At 36.3% G+C, this 21,891-nt stretch overlaps 1 protein-coding gene and 2 non-coding genes across 3 annotated transcripts; 1 reads left to right on the forward strand and 2 right to left on the reverse strand.

Moving 5' to 3' along the window:
• Positions 1–795: 795 nt before the first annotated feature.
• Positions 796–11,516, reverse strand: LOC127561232 (uncharacterized). Its single transcript, XM_051996528.1, has 2 exons — positions 11,154–11,516; positions 796–1,204 (listed from the first exon to the last, which is right to left on the reverse strand). Exons 1-2 carry the CDS (start codon positions 11,460–11,462, stop codon positions 842–844), a joined length of 672 nt encoding a protein of 223 aa, XP_051852488.1. The 5' UTR covers positions 11,463–11,516; the 3' UTR covers positions 796–841.
• On the reverse strand, positions 2,790–2,871 carry TRNAS-AGA (transfer RNA serine (anticodon AGA)). The gene has a single exon. It is a non-coding gene; the product is annotated as a tRNA-Ser (tRNA).
• Positions 11,517–12,345: 829 nt separating the features above from the next.
• Positions 12,346–12,417, forward strand: TRNAM-CAU (transfer RNA methionine (anticodon CAU)). The gene has a single exon. It is a non-coding gene; the product is annotated as a tRNA-Met (tRNA).
• Positions 12,418–21,891: the final 9,474 nt, after the last annotated feature.

Here is a 21,891-nt window from a genome sequence, read left to right on the forward strand (position 1 = left end):
GGATTAGAATGCATACCTTATTTTTATTTGGATGGCAGGATCTTGAGAAAGGAAAGGCCAAGTCAGGAGAGAGGGTGAAGGGGAAAATGAGAAGAGTTGTGTAGTATGTTAATTAACTGTTTTTTTTTTTTTCCTTCTATCTCATACAAAACATTGTTCCAGGAGACTGAGCGAAATAAAATATAAAATATTATCTCCCTATTTTTCCAGAGCTGGGATATCAGCTCGTTAAATCCTTCAATAAAATAATTCCAAAGCATTATTTTTCAATAAATAAATCCACTTCAGCCCTCCTGTTTAAGCTGAAGGGAGCACTGGCCCAAAGTCACGTAAAGATCATAATCAAGTTTATAGATAGGAATTAAATATTTTCCTTGGATGGAATAATTTGTTTGTTAACGATTTTCAATAATTGCCATAGCGAAGGTGCCCGCATCCTTCGTTCAAATCGCTTCTGATTGGGTAGAGGCCGCAATGTTCTTCCCTAACCTACAGCCGATTGGCTCTTGCAGTATCCCTTCTCGACTAACATGATCCGCTTGCCTATGTTCCACTTACTGCACTCCTGCTTGTAAAATGCATCGTAATCTTGGTCACAAAAATCTGGGAACCGGTTGCATTAAGAAACTTTAAACAAAAACTAAAATTGCGGCTTATGAAGCCAGTCAACTAGACAAGAACTATGTACCCTATTTGCGTTAAAATACAATTACATGAATTCGTACGAATACTTACTAGTCCCCGTGGTAAACCAAAATGTCAAAAGTAAAGTGCTACAGTCTTTAGAAGAAAAAGTGTGTGGCCCTGAAAAGGGCCTTTATTTTGTGAAGGATGTTAGAATTTAGCCGCCGAAGCCGTAGAGGGTACGGCCCTGGCGTTTAAGGGCGTAGACCACGTCCATGGCGGTGACTGTCTTCCTCTTGGCGTGCTCGGTGTAGGTGACGGCGTCCCGGATCACGTTCTCCAGGAAAACCTTCAGTACCCCGCGGGTCTCCTCGTAGATGAGCCCCGAGATACGCTTGACGCCCCCACGCCGAGCCAGACGGCGGATAGCGGGCTTGGTGATACCCTGGATGTTGTCTCGGAGTACCTTCCTGTGCCGTTTGGCACCCCCTTTGCCAAGCCCCTTACCTCCCTTGCCACGACCAGACATGTTGAATTGAAGAGTGAAACAAAGGATATGAAGCCCCAGCGCGCTGGAGCTCTTTTATATAGCGTAGAGTCCGACCTGTTTGAAAACTATTTGCCCTGGGCGGGAACAATTTTTCCCCACCCCTTTTGACTTAAACAGCCAATATAGTTCAAGAATTAAGTTTCCGCTCCTTTGAAGAGAAATTGTCTTTCCTATCTTTCATTTCCAGAATTGTATTTTAAAATCTTATTTTTTCCGATAAGGTTTCTCCCAAGAAATCTGAAAATAGAAACAAGAACAATAGTTCGCATCTATATTTTGCACCTACTACAAAGCTTAGGATGAGATATAATTCCTCCAATTGCGGAGGGCGCAAGGTCTCACCTACATTTCCTATAGTTTGTAGAATTTTTCAGCCTATAACAACTTATTTGCTTCAAAACTGTTCTCAGGATAGACTTTAAAGTCAGGAACTGCTAGTATATTGAGTTTCAATGTTGAATCTTCTTTTACAGATGAAGGAAAATAGCTGAGTAGCAGCAGAAACAAGAATAAATAAGTATTCACGTTGCTGTAAGTTGCTGTGTATCTGTAGTATTTGTCCTCTCTCACTTATTCGAATGACGTGAAGGGGATGATAGCAGAGATTCTTCTCCCTATTACTGGTTCAATGGCAGATTCTAATCTGTTATACAAAAATCGATTACCTGAAAATGTAATATTTCAAAATCTTCAACTCGCGACAAAAGATGATTGGTTTATGGTGGTTCATTTTGGGATCGGAGTCAGCAGTTACTTCAGAGCTAGCAGGGACTGTTTTTGTTTTTTGTTTTTTTCCTGTCTCAAATTTCCAATACTTAATTGAACTTATAAAAGCTCTTAATGGCTGTTTTTTTTTTTTTTTTTCATTAATTCCTTCTTCCTTTGTTTTCAATTAGTCAACGTACTCATGTACTCAGAACTAAGTTTTGGGGAGAGAGAATGTACATTTCATTTCCTGCTTTGAATGAGCATGTATCCCTCCCATAACATGCAAATAACTTACGTTCACACACGATTATGACAAATTAGCTGAAAGATAAGGGGGTGGGGGATGCAAAAGATGGAATAGGAATCACTTAACTGTTTGAGGAACCTAATGAACAGTGTAGACAAGTTGCAGAGGTGTGAAGCTGAATACAGTGAAGATCCTGGAAGCCCTTAGGGAGCCATAGAAGTTGACAGAAGGAAGAGAAAGTAGGACTATGCTTTACAAAAATCACTCTAGTAGCATCATGAAATTAAGAGGGTAGGAAGTTTCAGAAGTAAATGTTTGATTTCTAGTTGAGGGGTGGGGACATAAAACTGGGAACCTAAAGGACTCGTAGAAGGAATTTCAGAAAAGTGATAGGCTGGAGCCTTGGAAATCGTGTCTGTCCCAGGACAAAAATGTTTGTCGAATTGACCAAAAAGTTATTCAGTGCCTCATAAGTGCGAAGTGCTAAGCTTGGAGAACATGTTGAAAACCATATTTCCAAGTCTGCTCCTTTAGTGATCTTCAATTCACGGGAAGAAATCAGGGGTGATGTACATTAGTTCACCACGATAGCAGAATTTTCCTCCTTTTCCCCGGAGATTAAAGTCTACTGCTTGTAGAGGCTAGTAATTAAAAGGTTGCCGTAGTCGGCAGGATTCGAACCTGCGCGGGGAAACCCCAATGGATTTCTAGTCCATCGCCTTAACCACTCGGCCACGACTACTACTTCTCAAAAAAAAAAATAATAATAATAATGTAAATAATAAATCTTGAAAATACCTCTGTTGGAAGGTTCAAGTGTGTTTACACATTTTTCAGTGATCATTTATTGAGATTCTGTTAAAATAGTATGCCCCTTCATGAAAGAAAAAGTTGTTTGAAGCACATTACTTCACCTCTAAAAACTGATTATGGATCATTTTGGCACATCTTATAAACTTCCTCCGTGTATCTTTTACATAGGATTCCCTCTAACCATAACATATGATCAGGGGACTTCCTTGACAAGTTCTCCTCTCTCCATTGCAAAATGGAACTACTCACCTTTTATCATACACATAATAACAACATGTCACATTTCTAGATGTCTTACTTCAGGACAATCCCATGAAATAGGTAGTACAAATATTAACAATCCCATTTTATAGATAAGGAATTTGAGGTGATGTAACTTGCCTAGAATCATAAACTAGCCTTATGGTAATGCCAAGAATCAAATTTCTTCTAATTCAATAATGACCACAATTTTCAATATCTATTACAAATTTTGGGTCAGTCCACTTTACTGAGTAAAGCACTTATGTAAAACACTATATGCTAGGCACTTTGGAGATTGCAAAATAAAAATTAAAAAAAAAAGACATATTCTCTGATCACAAGGAGTTTTGTAATTTACTTTTAAAATTAAGTCCAAGATGAATTAAAAGGTAGTAATACAAATGTCAAAAACCAAATGAGAAGTGTAAACTAGTCTAAATCCTATTACTAATTAGCCATGACAACACCTCCCCTTCAACTCTGGGATTCATTTGTAAATTCCAAAACACTTTAATCAAATAATAGAGGGAATTGCAATACAAGCAAACTTATATCTTAGTAGTTTACTTCTCCCCTCCCCCCTCAGGCAATTGGGGTTAAGTAACTTGCCCAAGGTCATGCACCCTGGAAGTGTTGTGTCTGAGGTCAAATTTGAACTCAGGTCCTCTTTAGTGCACTATCCATTGTACCACCTAGGTGCCTGGTTCCTTTTCTTTAAAGAAAGAACTATGTGCTTTCTTAATTCCACTTCTTGCTAGTTGTTTGGTGTGCCCTCCTTTGTATTCACTTTATTGGCAAGCAAATTTAAACCTTTTTAGTTCAACTGAAAACATTAACAGTTGATATTTCTTTAGTCTAAAGTTCTTTCCAGATTTTTCCCTTTAGGAAATTTGTGTAAAAGGTCAAGAATAAAAAAAAGTTTTTGACCCCGGGGAAGAACATTAAGGAACATTAAATACAGCAACCAGTTTAAAACAAGAACCTAAGATCATTGTCTTCCCCATCTTCCTAAAGAAATTGTTATGGTCCATCTAAAAACAGGAGAGATTGTATTGTGCCACAGTTCCCGTTTATTGTCCTGCCTCAGTTTCCCTAAATTGTCCTGCCTCAATTTCCCTGAATTGTCCTGTTTCCCTGAATTGTTCTGCCTCAATCCCCCTAGTTGCAATCCCCCTTTTCTGCTCATTAGGATTGAGATAATTGGGCTGTGGAGATCTGGCATTCCAAAAGATAAAACTCCAGATGTCCTATCTCAGATCTCTAAGTCCTGGATTTCCTCAGTCCTCCCAATTTGTAAGAATTTATGGTCCTACCCCCAACCTGTCAGAACTGGTTGATGGTTTCTGCCTGGAGATTTTGGGTCACCAGAATTCGAACCTCCCTGCTCCCTTTATTTATCTACCTGAGCTTGGAGCCATTATTATATGTCATTGAGAACTCACATTCGCTGCTGGATGCTTTGAGACATCAGCCCTTAGGGCAACATGCCCCCAGAACAATCTCTCCCTCTCAAATAAAATATTAAAAACTCTTTAACCTCTATCTTGCCTCAGTTTCTCTGGCATTACAGTTGAGAGTGTGGAATAATTCTTGCTAAAGAAATTGTTATGGTCCATCTAATAACAGGAGAGATTGAGGAGAGGATGGAATCATGGAGCTACTTGAGATTCATCTTATAGATGCATAAACTAAAGGTTATTCAGTCTAATGCTAAAAAACCCCTCTGACCCCATTCCATGTGCTTTTGAGACCAAAATTCATGTCCATGGGATTTTTTTTTTAATAATCATAACTTTTTATTGACAGAACCTATGCCTGGGTAATTTTTACCGCATTATTCCATGCACTCACTTCTGTTTCGACTTTTGTCCATGGGATTCTAAGTTCAAATGCTAACTATTTACAGATAACTTTTACAAAAAGAGCTTACTTAATACTTTTTGCCCTATTTACTATTGTAGGGGAAAATAGGAATTTCAATTACATTTTACTACATCTTAATGAAATAATATAGAAATCATCCTCCACCGACTCTACCTTAACCTCATCACCTAAAAGTTTCCTCCTCATCCAGCCTCTATGCTAGGACATGAATGTTCTCATATGCAATTGCAAAAGCTACTTATTAGCCTGAAAAAAGAAACCTTGAAGTTTTATCTTAAAGAACTACTTTCACAACTGTAAAAGTTTTTGTTCTTTTATCTCCTGCCCTTGAACAGGGAATATTCTCATAATCTTATCACTTATGTTTCAAATATTGTCCTTTTCTCTCTCCCTGGTGTGATTTCCCCACATCTCCCTTTCCAGTAAAATATTTTTGTTTGTTCATTTAAGTTTTCTATCATATGCTGCTAATGTTTGGTTGTGTATTCTAAAAAGGAAGCCTAGTGATTACAAAAATACCAGAGAAATATGAATTTGCTATTAGGGAGAACAGATTCTTTACTTGTTCACAATTTTCTCCTATATGCTGTTAATGTTTGGCCGTGTACTTTAAAAAGACCTGCTGGTTACAAAAATTAAATCTGTATCAGAGAATCTGAATTTCCTATTAGGAAAAACAGATTCCTTAACATTCTAATTTCAGTTTGGCTTTTTTGATCCAGAGATATCAGACCCTCATTGCTGGTTTTTCTCAAGAGAACAAGCAAATTCAACACTATTCATATAATTGTGAGAACTGGATGATCATTTGGTTTCCACAGTTGTGAAAATTAAACTGGAAAAATGAAACAAATTAGAAAACTGAAACCCACAAGGAAATCAAAGAATAATCAAGGGTGGTGGTTATCTGCCCCCAAAAGAATGTAAACTTTTTGGGTACAGGGAGTGACTTACATGTAATCTAGGGCCGTGGCCTGAGATTTGAAAAGAATATTTTGTTCTTTGCCCTTAGTCCTCCTCAGTTACCATCTCTTTTCTAGAAAGTAAATTCCTTGGGGGCAGGGACTGGCTATGTAATGAAGGCTGGAGATTCATGTTGAGTAACTTCCAATTCATGGAGAATCAAGGGAGGGGCTTCAAGATAGGAAATAAAATGCTGCCTTTGGAAGTATATACTCACCTAGGCACCCATTTTTGTAAGAATGTAAAATATATCTCTCATGTATTATTAGTGAATTAGTTAAGTTCTTGGCAAGATTGTTTTTTATATTTCATATTATATATAATGTTTATATATTTTATATATTTATATATTTTATATAATATATTCTTTTGTTTTTATTTTATATTCTTATTCATCACTATTTGAGTGGTAGACTGGACTCCAAACTGTGACTTATCTATGAAAACAACATTCCTAAACTAGAGAGGAATGAAAGCTGATACTGGCAATGGGTTTGATGTAATTTTGTAGTGTTCTGGAAGCATTAGAATATCAGAGCCTGGAGTGCATGAGAAAGAGAAAAATAAAAAATTACTCTTCCCTTCCCCTCCAAACTTCAAGTACTTTTTTGGATATGTGTTGTAGACACTAGGCATCAGGCAGGCACCAAAAGTTGAGAGATTCGGTCATGTGACAAATTCACAATGGCCATTCTCTGTCAAAAGGTAGATTTATGGAAGAGATTACAGACAAAAAAGAAGGGATAGACACCAGGAATGATAAATATGAAATAAGAATGGGAGAGCATATAAAAGACAAGTTCCTCCGTTTACTTAATTTACCCAGTAGAAAGGGAGCATTCCATGAGATTGGGGCATTATGAATAAATCCTGAAAAGGATTTAGCAACCCTAAAATACTTAGTTAGCTTTGAGGAGAAGTGGGGTTGAGAAGCAGAGTGAAGTTAGGGGAAATACCACTTGGCATGGGGAGGAGTAAGGAGACATGCCATGGCAGTACTAGTGCTCCAAAGGCAGGCAGCAGCCATGGGATGGCCCATTAAGTAGATTTTATAAGGAAAATTTAACATCAAGGACATAACTGGAATTTTTGACAAGACATGGTGGGATGGTGTAACTTCTAGGGAAATATAGCTATGTTTTTGTGGCCCCCTAACCTTGAGGAGCTTCTGTTCTGGCAATGTCTGATTGCTTCTAGCCTCAAGTTAGTCCCAGAGATCAAACTCCTGAGACAATAGTGAATAAGACCATCTCTCAATTCATTGTTGACTGTCAGATAGATAATCTGTCGGTCAATGAAAACCTAAATCATAGCTCCTCAATTGACTGATAATCTTGTCAGTGAGAACCAGATTCTGGAGACCATTGCTCCTTCTTACCAATGAGCCATAGAATTAGCATATCAATGATAGAAAGCTGGATAAATGTGTCTCTTAGCTTCTGTTTATTTGCTAATTTCTTTTGAAAATTCACCCAGCTTTGTATTGGTGTTACAATTACAATAAATTTTGCCCCTCAACTTAGATATGCCTGGAAATTTGAAGCATCTTACAACACTAGTCTATGATCCCAAACTTTTGGAGTCCCCTTTCCCAACCTCAACAATGGCAAGGTGAGACTGCATGAGACTCCTTACAGAGGATGGGTCTCAGGGATTTCATCTAATTTGGATTTCAGACTGGATGTCCTCCCCCAGAGAGTGGGACCAGGCAGCTAAAAGACTGAAAAGAATAACAAAAGCCTAGCCAGTAAATTTCAGTCAAAACCTCAGTAAAATGGCCTAGATTTCTTTCTGAGAAATTAAGAGCTCTCCACTAACATTCTTAGTGTTGCTATAAGGTAGAGGACAAGGGGGAATACTATATCATAAAATGAGTATCACACAAAGGATAAGGCAAAAAAAACTTGAAAACAAAATATTAAGATCTCAAATTTATAAATGAATGGGTAAGACTTAGCTAAATTTTACTAGATTTTTACATTTAACAATATATATGTGTATATGTTACCAGATGGGAATTGAAATAGTCTTCATGCAAATTCATATATATAAGGTATCAGAAGATACTTAATATTTTGTGTATAAAACTACTTGTATGAATCTTATAAGTTACAATATTTTTATCCAATCCTGGAGGTTCTTGAGTTATGATTTGTATCACCAAATGTAAGTAACTGTGACAACTTTTTTCCTTTCTGTTTGATAAACACTGTTCCTAGCTTGTAACTTTCAGTAGGAGGTAATTTCTAGAACTTCTCAAAGATTTGCCCAAGAATATACAAGAACATTTATGAGAAAAGGTTCTACAAATAGCTACCATTTGGAAATACTAAATCATGTTAGTTATTAAGATGGTTTGCTGCTTTGTATAGCCTAAAGTCTGCAAGTTACTGAGTCCTTTCCTTCATTCCAACTTATTTCTTTTGATATTTCTAGAACTTCTCTAAATGAATCTTGTTTCTGTTGTCTATATAACTATATTCCCTATACAATTTGATTGATAAAACGTTAAAAATGTGTAATTTTAAAATAAGATTTCCTTCAAGGTATTTTACACTTTTTCTATAGAATTTTAGATGATTTTTTTTAACTTTATGGAAGCTTTTAGAAGACATGAATTGTTTTCAATTTTTTTATCTATATAATTACAGACCTTGTATACTTAAGTGCTTTGTATAAAACAGATGCTTAACAAGTGCTTATTGATTCCTTGACCCAGATTTCTCTGCTGCTGAAGTTATTGAGTAGTAAGATACATCTAAATATTTATATCAATACATTTTGTAATAGTAAACAACTTGACAGGAGAGGTGGCTCATCAAAGTGGGAAAGGGCTCAAGACCAATTATGTTATTATCAGTGTAATATGAAGAATTCAGAGAAGTATATGAAGTGAAGTGATACAGAAAGAAAGGACAATCAAGACACTATGACAATTTAAACGGAACAACAAAATGAAATTCTTTATAATTAATGACCTAGACAATTCCAGGAAAATAAAAATTTACTTTTTCCTCTTTTACAGAGGTGAGAACTTTGGTGTGGATTATTATTCACATTATAAGATTTTTTATGACATGTTTTAGCTTTATCTCATTTTATTTTCTTTTTAAAAAATTCTTTACTAAAATAAATAACTTTTGGGATATGTTCAGAAATGAAAACAATATATCAATGAAATGAAAGCTGCATTTCAAAATGTAAATGACTGTCAAGAAGAAGAGAAATGAGCTGGTTCTTTTTTACTCACAGTGGGAAGCAGCAACAACAACAACAAAAAAAATACAGCTTGGCTTAGGAGGTAGTAAGAAGCTTGTACTTAAGAGCCAAAAAATTCTTGGGAGTCAATTCTGTCCTTTGCCTGACATACTACAGTTGTGAGATTCTAATGTAACTTCTGGAGTTTTTTTATGCCCCTTCCCCTTTAAAATTTTCTTGGTGCAAAAATATGGAGTGGTTCATTTGATAGATGAGGTAACTGACCCAGACAAGATTAAAGGTGACTTGCCCAGGGTCACACACTCTAGGTTAAGTATTTGAGCTCAGGAAGAACAGTCTTCTTGACTCCAGAGCTAACAATGAATCCACTGTGACCTTTGTTGTCTCTCCTAACACTAAAGTAGAGTGGGATACCTGTAAGGAGATGTCCTTGGAGGTCTGAATTCAAGCAAAGGCATGTATATTTTAAAGAAATTCTTTTTCTTGAATTGAGAAAAAGAAGGATGAGAGGGCAAGTTGAGTTTTGATCAAGATACCTTTTGAAGTCTTGGCTCTGAAATGCCATTACCTTCAATATTTTTATTTCCATCAACTTAATACAGAATCTTTACTAATTTCCAGTTACATGTCATTAATTTTCTAACAAATTTTAAAATTTTTTACTCTTGACCTTTTCACACTTGTGTCAGAATGTTTCTTAGCTAGAAATATGGTCATATCACTAATCACTCAAAACTATTGTTATTGGTGCTAATTTTACTCTTGACATTCTTAAGAATTTGGCGCTACACTGCCTTTTCCAGTCACATCTCAAAAACTTCCAGGAAAGTCCATATGTAGATGTCCCAAAAGTGCTTAGATGTTTTAACGCCTCGTATACAATTGAATGCTATTGACCTTTTGATTTGTACCCCAAATATAGCCTATTCTTTTTCATTTATACCCCTGGCTATGCTGTTTCCTATACTTGGAATAAGTGAAGAGGCTTCTAACTAAATTCAGAGAACCTAGGTTCAAATTCTGTGACCTGGGCAAGTCATCTTATTATCACTAGGCCTTAAGAGTTCCCCATCTACATAGGAGGGATTGGTCTTAAGATATATTACCTGAGATGCCTTTGAAATTTCAAAATTATAAGGAATAGATTCAGGGAATCTGCCAATATATTAATATCCCAGTCTAGACTTACTACCATTTCTCAATCTTTTTCTCCAACTTAAACATGTCAAATAGAACTGTGATAGAAGTATGAGTGTTCTTTTAACCAGCACTTTTTTTTTTTAAACCTGTGTCCACAACAGCGATAAGTTAACGTGAGCAGTCCGAGAACACAGAATCTAAATTACTTCCAACATATTAAAATCTAGTTCAGACTAATAAGAAATCCAAGACCTAATCTTTCGAGAAAAAACTTTTTCGACGTTGTTTTGGGGAAATATAGGTGGGCACAGTTGTTGACATCGAAGCACTCCTGATGGCTTAATTCTCAGCACCAAAAAACTGGAGTAAATTACAAATAGGCTAGCACGCGCATTTTCTTCCAAGCGGTCTTGATACATTTCCGTGAGACTATCGTCTGCTGTCAAATGATAACAACCCCCTCCTGGTTAGACATAGTAACGGAACGGATCTTTTGGGTTACACAAAGTTGGAAATGTGGAGTCCTAGACCACTGCTCCTGTGTCTTTGTATCTCTCTTATGTCTCGACAGCAGATAAGCTTACTATCCCCTTTGTTCTCTTCACAATTTGCCACTCCTAGGAATTACGAACGCTACAGCTAAACTAAGCCCAAAAAACCTTTTTAATTCCGCAGTTCGATGTCAGCTCTTTAGATGAAAAAATGGGGGGCCCTGAAAAGGGCCTTTGAAGTTTGTTTTTTGAGTGTAGTTAGGCAAATTTAGCCGCCGAAGCCGTAGAGGGTCCGTCCCTGGCGCTTGAGAGCGTAGACCACGTCCATGGCAGTGACCGTCTTCCTCTTGGCGTGCTCGGTGTAGGTGACGGCGTCCCGGATCACGTTCTCTAAGAACACCTTCAGCACGCCACGGGTCTCCTCGTAGATGAGCCCCGAGATACGCTTAACGCCCCCGCGCCGAGCCAGACGACGGATAGCGGGCTTGGTGATGCCCTGGATGTTGTCTCGGAGCACTTTCCTGTGCCGCTTAGCACCCCCTTTGCCCAAACCTTTGCCGCCTTTACCGCGACCGGACATGATGACACAACAACGTTACAGAGGACTAAAGCATCTGAGCTTTCCGTTGGCGAGGAGGACTTTATATAGCCGAGTGTCCGACCTGTTTGAAAACTGAAAGCGCGCGGGCGGGAAACTTGATTATTGCGTCATCTCCCTTCCTCCCGCCCCACTGAGCTTCCCTTGGTCCTAACAGCTTACTGGACGGATAATTCAAAACCTTAAGCTCCGCCCTTCCTCTTACAATGCATCCCCCTTTTATTGGAAGAAATCTCCTGATTTCTTTGTTGTCTTTTATGTGTTTTTCAAATTTGGTTTCTAGTAAAATTATGCTGTAAATAAAGCTCATAGAGGTGCAATGATGTGCTCGTGATTATAGAGCTAGTTAACGGCATAATACGCGTTGGATTAGGAATTTCCTCTGTCTCCTACACCACACTAGCATCTTTCTATCTAATGCGGAGAGCTGGGGCTGGCGGAGGAATCCAGTTCTCAAAGAAATCGGGGAGAGAGGGTAGGAACTAATATGACTCCTTTTGGAGATTTGATGAGCTTGTCTGCTTAAGAAAGAGCTTGGGCTCACTGCCGAACTCATAGTAAGTATATTGCTTTCTTTTCAGAATCCCCGGTTGTGAATGTAAAAATCATTTTGCGAATCGATATGGAAAATGAGGCAGTTTTAATTTCTCCTTTAAGAAAACTATCACCCTATAACATCAAAGAACATTTCGTCTCACTCATTTTCCGTTCTACATAGGGTATTTCTGCTAAGCCTGTGACATTGTTTCAGACTGCCGAGACAGGAGGGAGGATCGATTGTTTGACGCAGGAGAACAAAAGAGGGAGGGACTACGGAAAACGTAAATGTCATCCTAGAGGAGAGTCAAGGCCTGCAATTACTCGAAGCAGAGTGGCGCAGCGGAAGCGTGCTGGGCCCATAACCCAGAGGTCGATGGATCGAAACCATCCTCTGCTAAAAGGAACTTTTAAAAAAATATCTGAAATCGTTTACACATTTCAATATATCTTTTAAATGGCTTCTTGATAGGGAAAAGAAATCTTTTTTTTCTTTTTAAATAGATTGCGGGACCTGGGGTCAGGAAGATTTATCTTATTGAGGTCAAATCTATCTTCAAAAGCTGTGTGTACTTGAGCAAGTCACTGCACCCCATTTGCCTCAGTTTCCTCATCTATAAAATGATGTGAAGGAGGACATGGCTAGCCACTCCGGTGTCTCTTCAAAGAAAATCCCAATGGGATCACAAAAAGACTGACACAACTGAACAAAAACCACCAGCCTAAATGCCCTTCTCTTTTCACTGAACCAAGATGCTTTAGGCAAATGTATTCCTGCAACATTGTATATTCGGTTTAACTTAAAATATTAGCTTTTGAAATTTAGATTTTTGTGTTCATCTTCATTAGTTGATATTTTCTCTCTTGTCTATGGTGACTTTTTTTCATCAGAGTTTTGGTCAGTCTGTGATTGAGGCAAGGCAGAGACAAGAAGTGGAGTTTGTGGATGTAATAAACCCAAAAGGAGAGACTACTAAGTGATAATTATAGGTGAGTATAGAAATAGAAGTAATCTAACTTCCTTAAAATGATTAATGAATAGGGGAGTATAAGTGAAAGTACAAGCATTTAAAAGAGTGGCCAGATAAGCTATGTCCTTAGGAGCAAGCCAAGTCTCAGTGACAGAAGAAAATGGAAAACAAGAAAGGAAAAAGTTTTAAGATGAAAGTTTATTACTTGAGAAGCATGCATTCCAGAAATGACAATGGAAAGGTAGGTAGCTTTAGAGAAGAATGTTGAGAGGGAGAGATGTGAGTTGAAATGGATGGGAATAAGGGACTGGTCATCAAGAGACAAAAAAAAAAAAACAGTTTAAACAAAAGCAGCTGAAGTCTCGGGATCACTGGGAGGGAGAGTCATGATAGGTGGGAAGTATGTTAATCATTGAGAAATGAGTTCAGATTGTTTATTACTGTCTAAAAATATTTGGTCTAGGTCTAGAGTTGACTCAGGGATCTAGAAAGCTGTGTGCAGGGAGTTTGGAGGGAAAGGAGTTAAAGAAAGTGAAAGGAACGTTATGGAATCAATCCTTAGTGTCTAGAGAGGCTTTCTAAAATGTGATAAAATTCCTACTTGAGACAGGTGAGGCAACTCCTGTTGCATATGATCTTTCTTAGATTAAGAAATTTCCTACTGTCTAGGACTGGGAAACACTGACTAGCTAAAGCTCCAGCTCTTCTTCACTAGGCAGTAGACTTCTCTCTGTAGCACGATATGATAGATAGATAGCTAGCTATCCACCGCAAACCGGCTTCCCATCACCAGCCTTGATGATAGAAAAAGCATCGGAACCAAATTGGAGATAATAGGTACAAAGGAGATCTTGGATTGGAAAATTATTTCTAATTTTCCCTCAGCTGACTAAAAGGCTCCTGAAACTAAGATCATTATGAAAAATGAGAAATAGAGTAGAGAACTGGCATGTCAGCACCTATTCTGTAGCCACTTATATAAGAGAGAGAGAAAATCTGTGCTTAAGGAACAAAACATTTTCTTCTCCACTGTCCTTTTCAAAATGTTCTTTATTAAAGACAGAGACTTTAATTCCACAGTGAAATCAATGCCATGTGATATAATTGAAGTCACTCCTAGGATAGATAATATTGTTAATTCGGTGATTAAAATGATTGCTAGATCCTTCAAGCACAGACACAGTCACACATTTTTCTTTTAGCAGATTTGTAATGATATGACATGGCATGACAAATAGAATGGGCAACTTTAGGATACTGAAGCAAATAGAGTTACTTGTATTGTGTTTAGCAGTCAGATCTATTAGAAATAAGATTTTATGGAAAATAAAGTTAGAAAATAAGTCTGACAGAGACCCTTCCCTCTCAGGGAGTGTGAGTGTTCCAGTTTGATACAAGGAGTCTGTATCTAATATTTTTGGGGAGAGTTTTACAAGAAGACTTGGAAATTATCTTGTATTCTAAGATGTACACTAAGTTACAATTTAGGAACAGAGTGTTCATTTAAAAAAAAAAAAGGAAAACAAATGAAAGTTATATTTGATAATGCTAAATCATAACAGTCAGAATCAAATAGGATTCAAGGACCAGGACAACTTAAAGGCAGTTCAAACCTGCAAGATTCAATGCACAATGCACAAAACGGGCAAAGTAGTTTTATAAGAATAAACAAAATTCAGTCATAAGTATATAAAAAGTAATGGCTACTGCTATCTTGTAGTGTATTTTAGAACTTGCACAGTCTGTTTTGCTTTGATGCCAACTAGCTTATAAATGTAGAGGACTATTAGTAAAATTTATCTAATTTTTGTGTATTGAGACATTTAGAATTAAGTTATTTTCCTTTTCATAAAAGTTTATTTTTAGTTTATTAGTTATTAATAAACTTCTTTTAAAATTTCAAACTCTAATATTTTGTTCCATCAGGGAAAGGACAAAACTGAAGGAACCATCTAAGAGAGGTTTCCATACTTTATAACTACATCTATAATTAATTTCATTTAGTGAGAATTTGTTGAATGAGTGATATTGTTGTTACTACTGCATATCCCTGGCAAGATATGCAGAAAAGAAAAGCAGGTTTTGGAAATCAACTAGTAAGCCAAGGCTGAAATTTAAATTCAGGTACTCCCAATTCTAGATAACTAGTTGTCTAATTATGACAATCTAACATTAATTCCCTTTTGGACAAGATTACTAAAGTAGTAAAATCAGAGTATAGATAAAATTTAACTACATTTTCACAAAACATTTTAATAAAGTTTCTTCTACTAATTTTGTGAAGCAGGTGTAGAGAGGAGGGTAAGACGATAATACAACTACATTAGGGATTCTTAACCTGTATCTGTAGATAGATTTCAGGGAGTCTTTGAAATTGGATAGGAAGACTATTTTGAAAATTGCCTTTCAACATAGTTTTCTTTGCAATCCTATGTATTTTATATCTTTAAAAACATTATTCCTAGAGGGATCCATAGACCACCAGATTGCCAAAGGTATCCATAATATTTTTTTTAAGTTAAGAACTCCCAAACTAGATGGATTTGAAATTGATTGAATTGACTCCAAAAAATAGTCATTAATGATTTGACTTGAAAGGTCTCCATTGAAGTTCCTTAAGTATCTATAATTGCCCCTGTGCTTGTTAACATTTTGGTCAATGATTTGGATAAAACAATATATGACATGCTTTTCAACTTTACACATATACATATGCATACACACACACACATATATATACATGCATACAATATAAGCATATTTATAAACATGATTTTCCAGTTTTCACATACATACACACACACCCCTCCCCCCCCACACACAGTATTATACATTATCCCTAGTCTCCATTCTCTCCCACATAGGGAATTTGCATCAGCTGAGCATGGATTTCATCAGAATCCCCATCTATCACACAGAATAGCTTCATTGACTTAATTGCCTTGCTGTTTCTCCCTATTAATAACTTCAGTAGGAAATCTTGAATTGTCTAAGCAATAATCTGATAGGCCTTTTTTCCTTAATCCTTATCTTCCTTGACCTTTCTGTGGCTCTTATGTTATTCAACCTTTCCCCCTTGAAACTTGCTTCTCCCTAACACTGCTTACTCCTGATTTTCTTCCTACTAGACTATTTGCTTCTTCTCAGTCTCTTTTTCTAGATCTTTATTAAGATCACACCCTCTACTTGTGAGTGTTCTTTCAAGGTGGCCCTCTTCCTCTAAATGCTATCTCATTTTGCAATTTCTACGAGCATCTCTATTCCAACAAGTCTCATATCTATTTATCCAGCCCTCAGCTCTCTTCTTACCTCTTATCTATTGAACTGCCTAGTAGACATCTCAAACTGATCTTCCTAAAGTTCAGGTCTAACCCTGTCACCTATCCATAGTCAGTGAACATGAGTGGCTCCCTGGGATCCCTGGGAGGTCTTGGGGATCACATATAAAATCCTGTTTGCTTTTAAAGAAAATTCTTCGGACTTCCAGCTAAGATGGCAGAGAAGACACACACACCTACTGTAATCTCTGTCTTTGCTCTCAGAATTTATTTCACAACAAGGCCTCGGAATTAGTGCTTGACTGAAAAAAAAAAAAAAAAACCACAAATAATTACCAATACAAGACATCCTTGAAATTCAACAGAAAAAGTATATTTTTGATCACGGGCAGGGACAGTCAGATCAGGGGCAGGCTGAGGGCAGGCAGTGAGAGTATAGCAGGCAGCTCACACTGAGCAGACCGGAGCAGGGTGGGGTATGATCTCAGCCATTTCTGTGGAAAGCACTTTACCACAGTATGGAAATTTTGCCCTGGCAGCAAGCCAGTAAATAGCAGAGGAGCTGTAAACACAGGAGGTAAAGACTATAACCCTGAAAAGCTAGGGTCTCTCAGGACTTGGCCACACCCACCCAGAGTATCTCAGCACTCTCTCAGAGTCTCAGAGGGCAGATGCAGCTGTTGCCATCCTGCTAGTGCTTCACTGCTGCGCCCCCTTCCCGCAGTTTGTAGAGGAAGCTCAGTAATACCACCCAGGCCCCCTCAAAAAAGCAGACTGCATTTGGTTTTTTGCTAGTTTGTCTTCTTTGATTCTTCTCTGACAAAATGAGCAAAAGATTAAAACAGACTCTTAACTATTGATAACTATGGATAGAGAGCAAACTTTAAATCCTGAGGAGACTAAAAACAGACTGTCTCCAGATGAATCCCCAAAAGGGGATATGATCTGGACTTCAACACACAAGACTCTCATAGAAGAAATTTAAGAGAGGTCTCACAAGAGAGCTAGAAGAAAAATGGGAAAAGGAAAGGGAAGTTTGGCAAGAGTCTGGATAAGTCATCCCACATATTTAAAGATAGAGTGGATAAAGAAATCAACTCCCTGAGAAATAGAATTAATGAATTGGAAAAAGAAAATGGCTCTCTAAAAAATAAAATTGGTGAAATGGAAAAAAATTGCATAGAACAAAACAACTTACTTAAAAACTCTATTGCACAATTACAAAAAAAAATTTTTTTAAGTGAGTAAAGAAAATGATTCACTAAAAATCAGAATTGAACAAATGGAATTGAATGACTCAAGGAGATAACATGAATCAGTCAAGCAAAAAACCAAAAAAAGAAAAAAAAACAAAAATGGGAAAAAAATGTCAAATACCTTCTTGGGAAATCAACAGACCTGGAAAATAGATCTAGGAGAGACAATCTGAGAATTATTGGGCTCCCTGAAAACTATGATAAAAGAGCCTAGAGACTATTTTCCAGGAAATTATCACAGAGAACTGGCCAGAAGTTACAGAAACAGAGGGTAAAATAGACATAGAAAGAATTCATCAATCATCTACTGAAAGAGACCCTAAAATCAAAACTCCAAGAAATATAGTGGCTAAATTCCAGAACTATCAAACCAAAGAAAGAGAACTGCCCATAAGTTACAGAAACAGAGGGTAAAATAGACATAGAAAGAATTCATCAATCATCTACTGAAAGAGACCCTAAAATCAAAACTCCAAGAAATATAGTGGCTAAATTCCAGAACTATCAAACCAAAGAAAAAATATTACAAGCTGCTAGAAAAAATCAATTCAAATATAGAGGAGCCACAATAAGGATTACCCGGGATCTAGCAGCATCCACATTAAAGGATCGAATGACCTGGAATATGATACTCCGAAAAGCTAAAGAACTTGGTATGAAGCCAAAAATAATTTACCCAGTCAAAATGAGCATTTTTTCCAGGAAAGAAGATGGACATTTAATGAAATAAGTGAATTTCATCTATTTCTGATGAAAAAACCAGAACTAAACAAAAAGTTTGATCTCCAAATATAGAACTCAAGAGATACCTGAAAAAGTAAAAAGAAATCTTGGGAACTATATTTCTGCTATAAAAATATATAAAGAGCACATTTATAATTTGTTTTAGAAACTAGAGGTGGAAAGGAACTTGTATCAGAAAAAGGGTAAAGTGGAAGGTACTACATTTCAGGAAGAGGCAAAGAAAACCTATTATATCTGAGAGAAAGAATGGAGCGGGGTGAACATAATGTGTATCATAATCTCGTCAGAATTGGCTTAAAGAGAAAAATATTAAGACATATTCGATTTATGATGAAACTTCTTCCACCTCATTGAAAAGTGAGAGGGGAAAAAGTGAAGAGGGAAAAGGAGTAAGCTAAACTGAAGGGAATACAGAAATTGTGAGGAAAAGGGGGTAAAATAGGGGGAGGAACTCTAAAGTGGGAGGAGGAATATTAAAAAGGGAGGGCTGTGAAAAGCAAGTGATGCTCACAAGTTTAATACTGGGGAGGGGGATAAAGGGGAAGGAAAGGAGAAAAGCATAAACAGGGTAGTTAACAAGATGGCAAGTAATACAGAATTGGTCATTTTAATCATAAATGTGAATGGGGTAAACTCCCCCATAAACAGGAAATGGTTAGCAGACTGGATTAAAAGCCAGAATCCTACAATATATTGTTTACAGGAAATACACCTGAAGCAGGGTGATACATACAGAGTAAAGGTAAAAGGTTGGAGCAGAATCTATTATACTTCAGGTGAAGCCAAAAAAGCAGGGGTAGCTATTCTGATCTCAGATCAAGCAAAAGCAAAAATTGATCTAATTAAAAGAGATAAGGAAGGGCACTATATCTTGCTAAAGGGTAGCATAGATAATGAAGCAATATCAATATTAAACATATATGCACCAAGTGGTGTAGCATCTAAATTCTTAAAAGAGAAATTAAGAGAGCTGCAAGAAGAAATAGACAGCAAAACTATAATCGTGAGAGATCTCAACCTTGCACTCTCAGAATTAGATAAATCAAACTACAAAATAAATAAGTCAAAGAGGTAAATAGAATACTAGAAAAGTTAGATATGATAGATCTTTGGAGAAAACTAAATGGAGACAGAGCTGGAGAAAATGTAATGGAGACAGAAAGGAGTACACTTTCTTTTCAGCAGTTCATGGAACCTATACAAAAATTGACCATATATTAGGACATAAAAACCTCAAATGCAGTAAGGCAGAAATAGTAAATGCATCCTTTTCAGACCACGATGCAATGAAAATTACATTCAATAAAAAGCCAGGGGAAAATAGATAAAAAAATAATTGGAAACTAAATCTCATACTAAAGAATGGGTGAAACAGCAAATCATGGACACAACTTCACCCAAGAAAATGACAATAATGAGACATCATACCAAAATGTGTGGGATGCAGCTAAAGTGGGTAATAAGGGGAAATTTTATATCCCTAGAGGCCTACTTGCATAAATTAGAGAAAGATCAATGAATTGGACTTGCAACTAAAAATGCTAGAAAAGGAACAAATTAAAAATTCCCAGTCACACACTAAACTTGAAATTCTAAAAAAAAAAAAAAAAAGGAGAAATTAATAAAATTAAAGTAAAAAAAAAGAATAAAACTAAGAGTTGGTTCTATGAAAAAAACAACAAAATAGACAAACCCTTAGTAAATCTGATTTAAAAAAGGAAAGAGGAAAATCAAATTGTTAGTCTTAAAAATGAAAAGGGAGAACTCACCCCTAATGAAGAGGAAATTAGAGCAATAAGGAGTTACTTTGCCCAACTTTATGCCAACAAATTTGATAACGTAGATGAAATGGAAGAATGCCTTCAAAAATATAGCTTGCCCAGATTAACAGAGGAAAAAGTAAATTGATTAAACAGTCCCATCTTAGAAAAAGAAATAGAACAAGCTATTAACCAACTCTCTAAGAAAAAAATCTCTAGGACCAGATGGATTTACATGTGAATTCTACCAAACATTTAAAGAACAATTTACTCTAATGCTATATAAACTGTTTGAAAAATAGGGATTGAAGGAGTCCTATCACATTCTTTTATTGACCCAGACAGGATACTGATACATAAACCAGATAGGTTGAAAACAGAGAAATTATAGACCAATTTCCCTAATGAATATTGATGCTAAAATCTTAAATAAAATATTAGCAAAAAGGTTACAGAAAATCATCTCCAGGATAATACACTATGACCAAGTAGGATTTATACCAGGAATGCAGGGCTGGTTCAATATTAGGAAAACTATTAGCATAATTGACTATATCAATAACCAAACAAACAAAAACCATATGATCATCTCAATAGATGCAGAAAAAGAATTTGATAAAATCCAACATCCATTCCTAATAAAAACATTTGAGAAGATAGGAATAAATGGACTTTTCCTTAAAATAGTCAGGAGCATAAATTTAAAACTGTCAGTAAGCCTATGTAATAGGTATAAACTGGAACCTTTCCCAGTAAGATCAGGAGTGAAGCAAGGTTGCCCACTATCACCATTATTATTCAATGTTGTATTAGAAACACTAGCCTCGGCAAAAAGAGTAAAGAAAGAGATTAAAGGAATTAAAGTAGGTAATGAGGAAACCAAATTATCACTCTTTGTAGATGATATGATGGTATACTTAGAGAACCCCAGAGACTCTACTAAAAAGCTATTAGAAATAATTTACAATTTTAGCAAAGTTGCAGGATACAAAATAAATCCACATAAATCCTCAGCATTTTTATATATTACCAACAAAATCCAATAGTAAGATATACAAAAAGAAATTCCATTCAAAATAATTGTCAATTGCATAAAATGTTTGGGAATCTATCTACCAAAGGAAAGTCAGGAATTATATGAGCAAAATTACAAAACACTTTCCACACAAAGTCAGATTTAAATAATTGAAAAAATATTAAATGCTCTTGGATAGGGCAAGTGAATATAATAAAAATGACAATACTCCCTAAACTAATCTATTTAGTCCTATATCAGACTCCCAAGAAACTATTTTAATGACCTCTAGAAAAAATAACAATTCATATGGAAGAACAAAAAGTTGAGAATTTCAAGGGAATTAATGAAAAAATCAAATGAAGGTGGCCTACTGTACCTGATCTAAAACTATATTATAAAGCAGGAGTCACCAAAACTATTTGATATTGACTAAGAAATAGATTAGTTGATCGGTGGAATAGGTTAGGTTCACAAGACAAAATAGTCAATTACAGCAATCTAGTGTTTGACAAACCCAAAAATCCCAACTTTGGGGATAAGAATTCATTGACAAAAACTGCTGGGAAAATTGGAAATTAGTATGGCAGAAATTAGTCATGGATCCACACCACACTATATACCAATATAAGATCAAAATGGGTCATGATTTAGGCATAAAGAACAAGATCAATAAATTAGAGGAACATAGGATAGTTTACCTCTCCAACTTGTGGAGGAGGAAGGAATTTGTGACCAAAGAATTTGAGATCATCATTGATCACAAAATAGAAAATTTTGATTACATCAAATTAAAAAGCCTTTGTACAAACAAAACTAATGCAAACAAGATTAGAAGGGAAGCAACAAA

This window comes from Antechinus flavipes, chromosome 4, assembly GCF_016432865.1.
Source record: "Antechinus flavipes isolate AdamAnt ecotype Samford, QLD, Australia chromosome 4, AdamAnt_v2, whole genome shotgun sequence".
In the NCBI taxonomy this organism is placed as follows: Eukaryota; Metazoa; Chordata; class Mammalia; order Dasyuromorphia; family Dasyuridae; genus Antechinus; species Antechinus flavipes.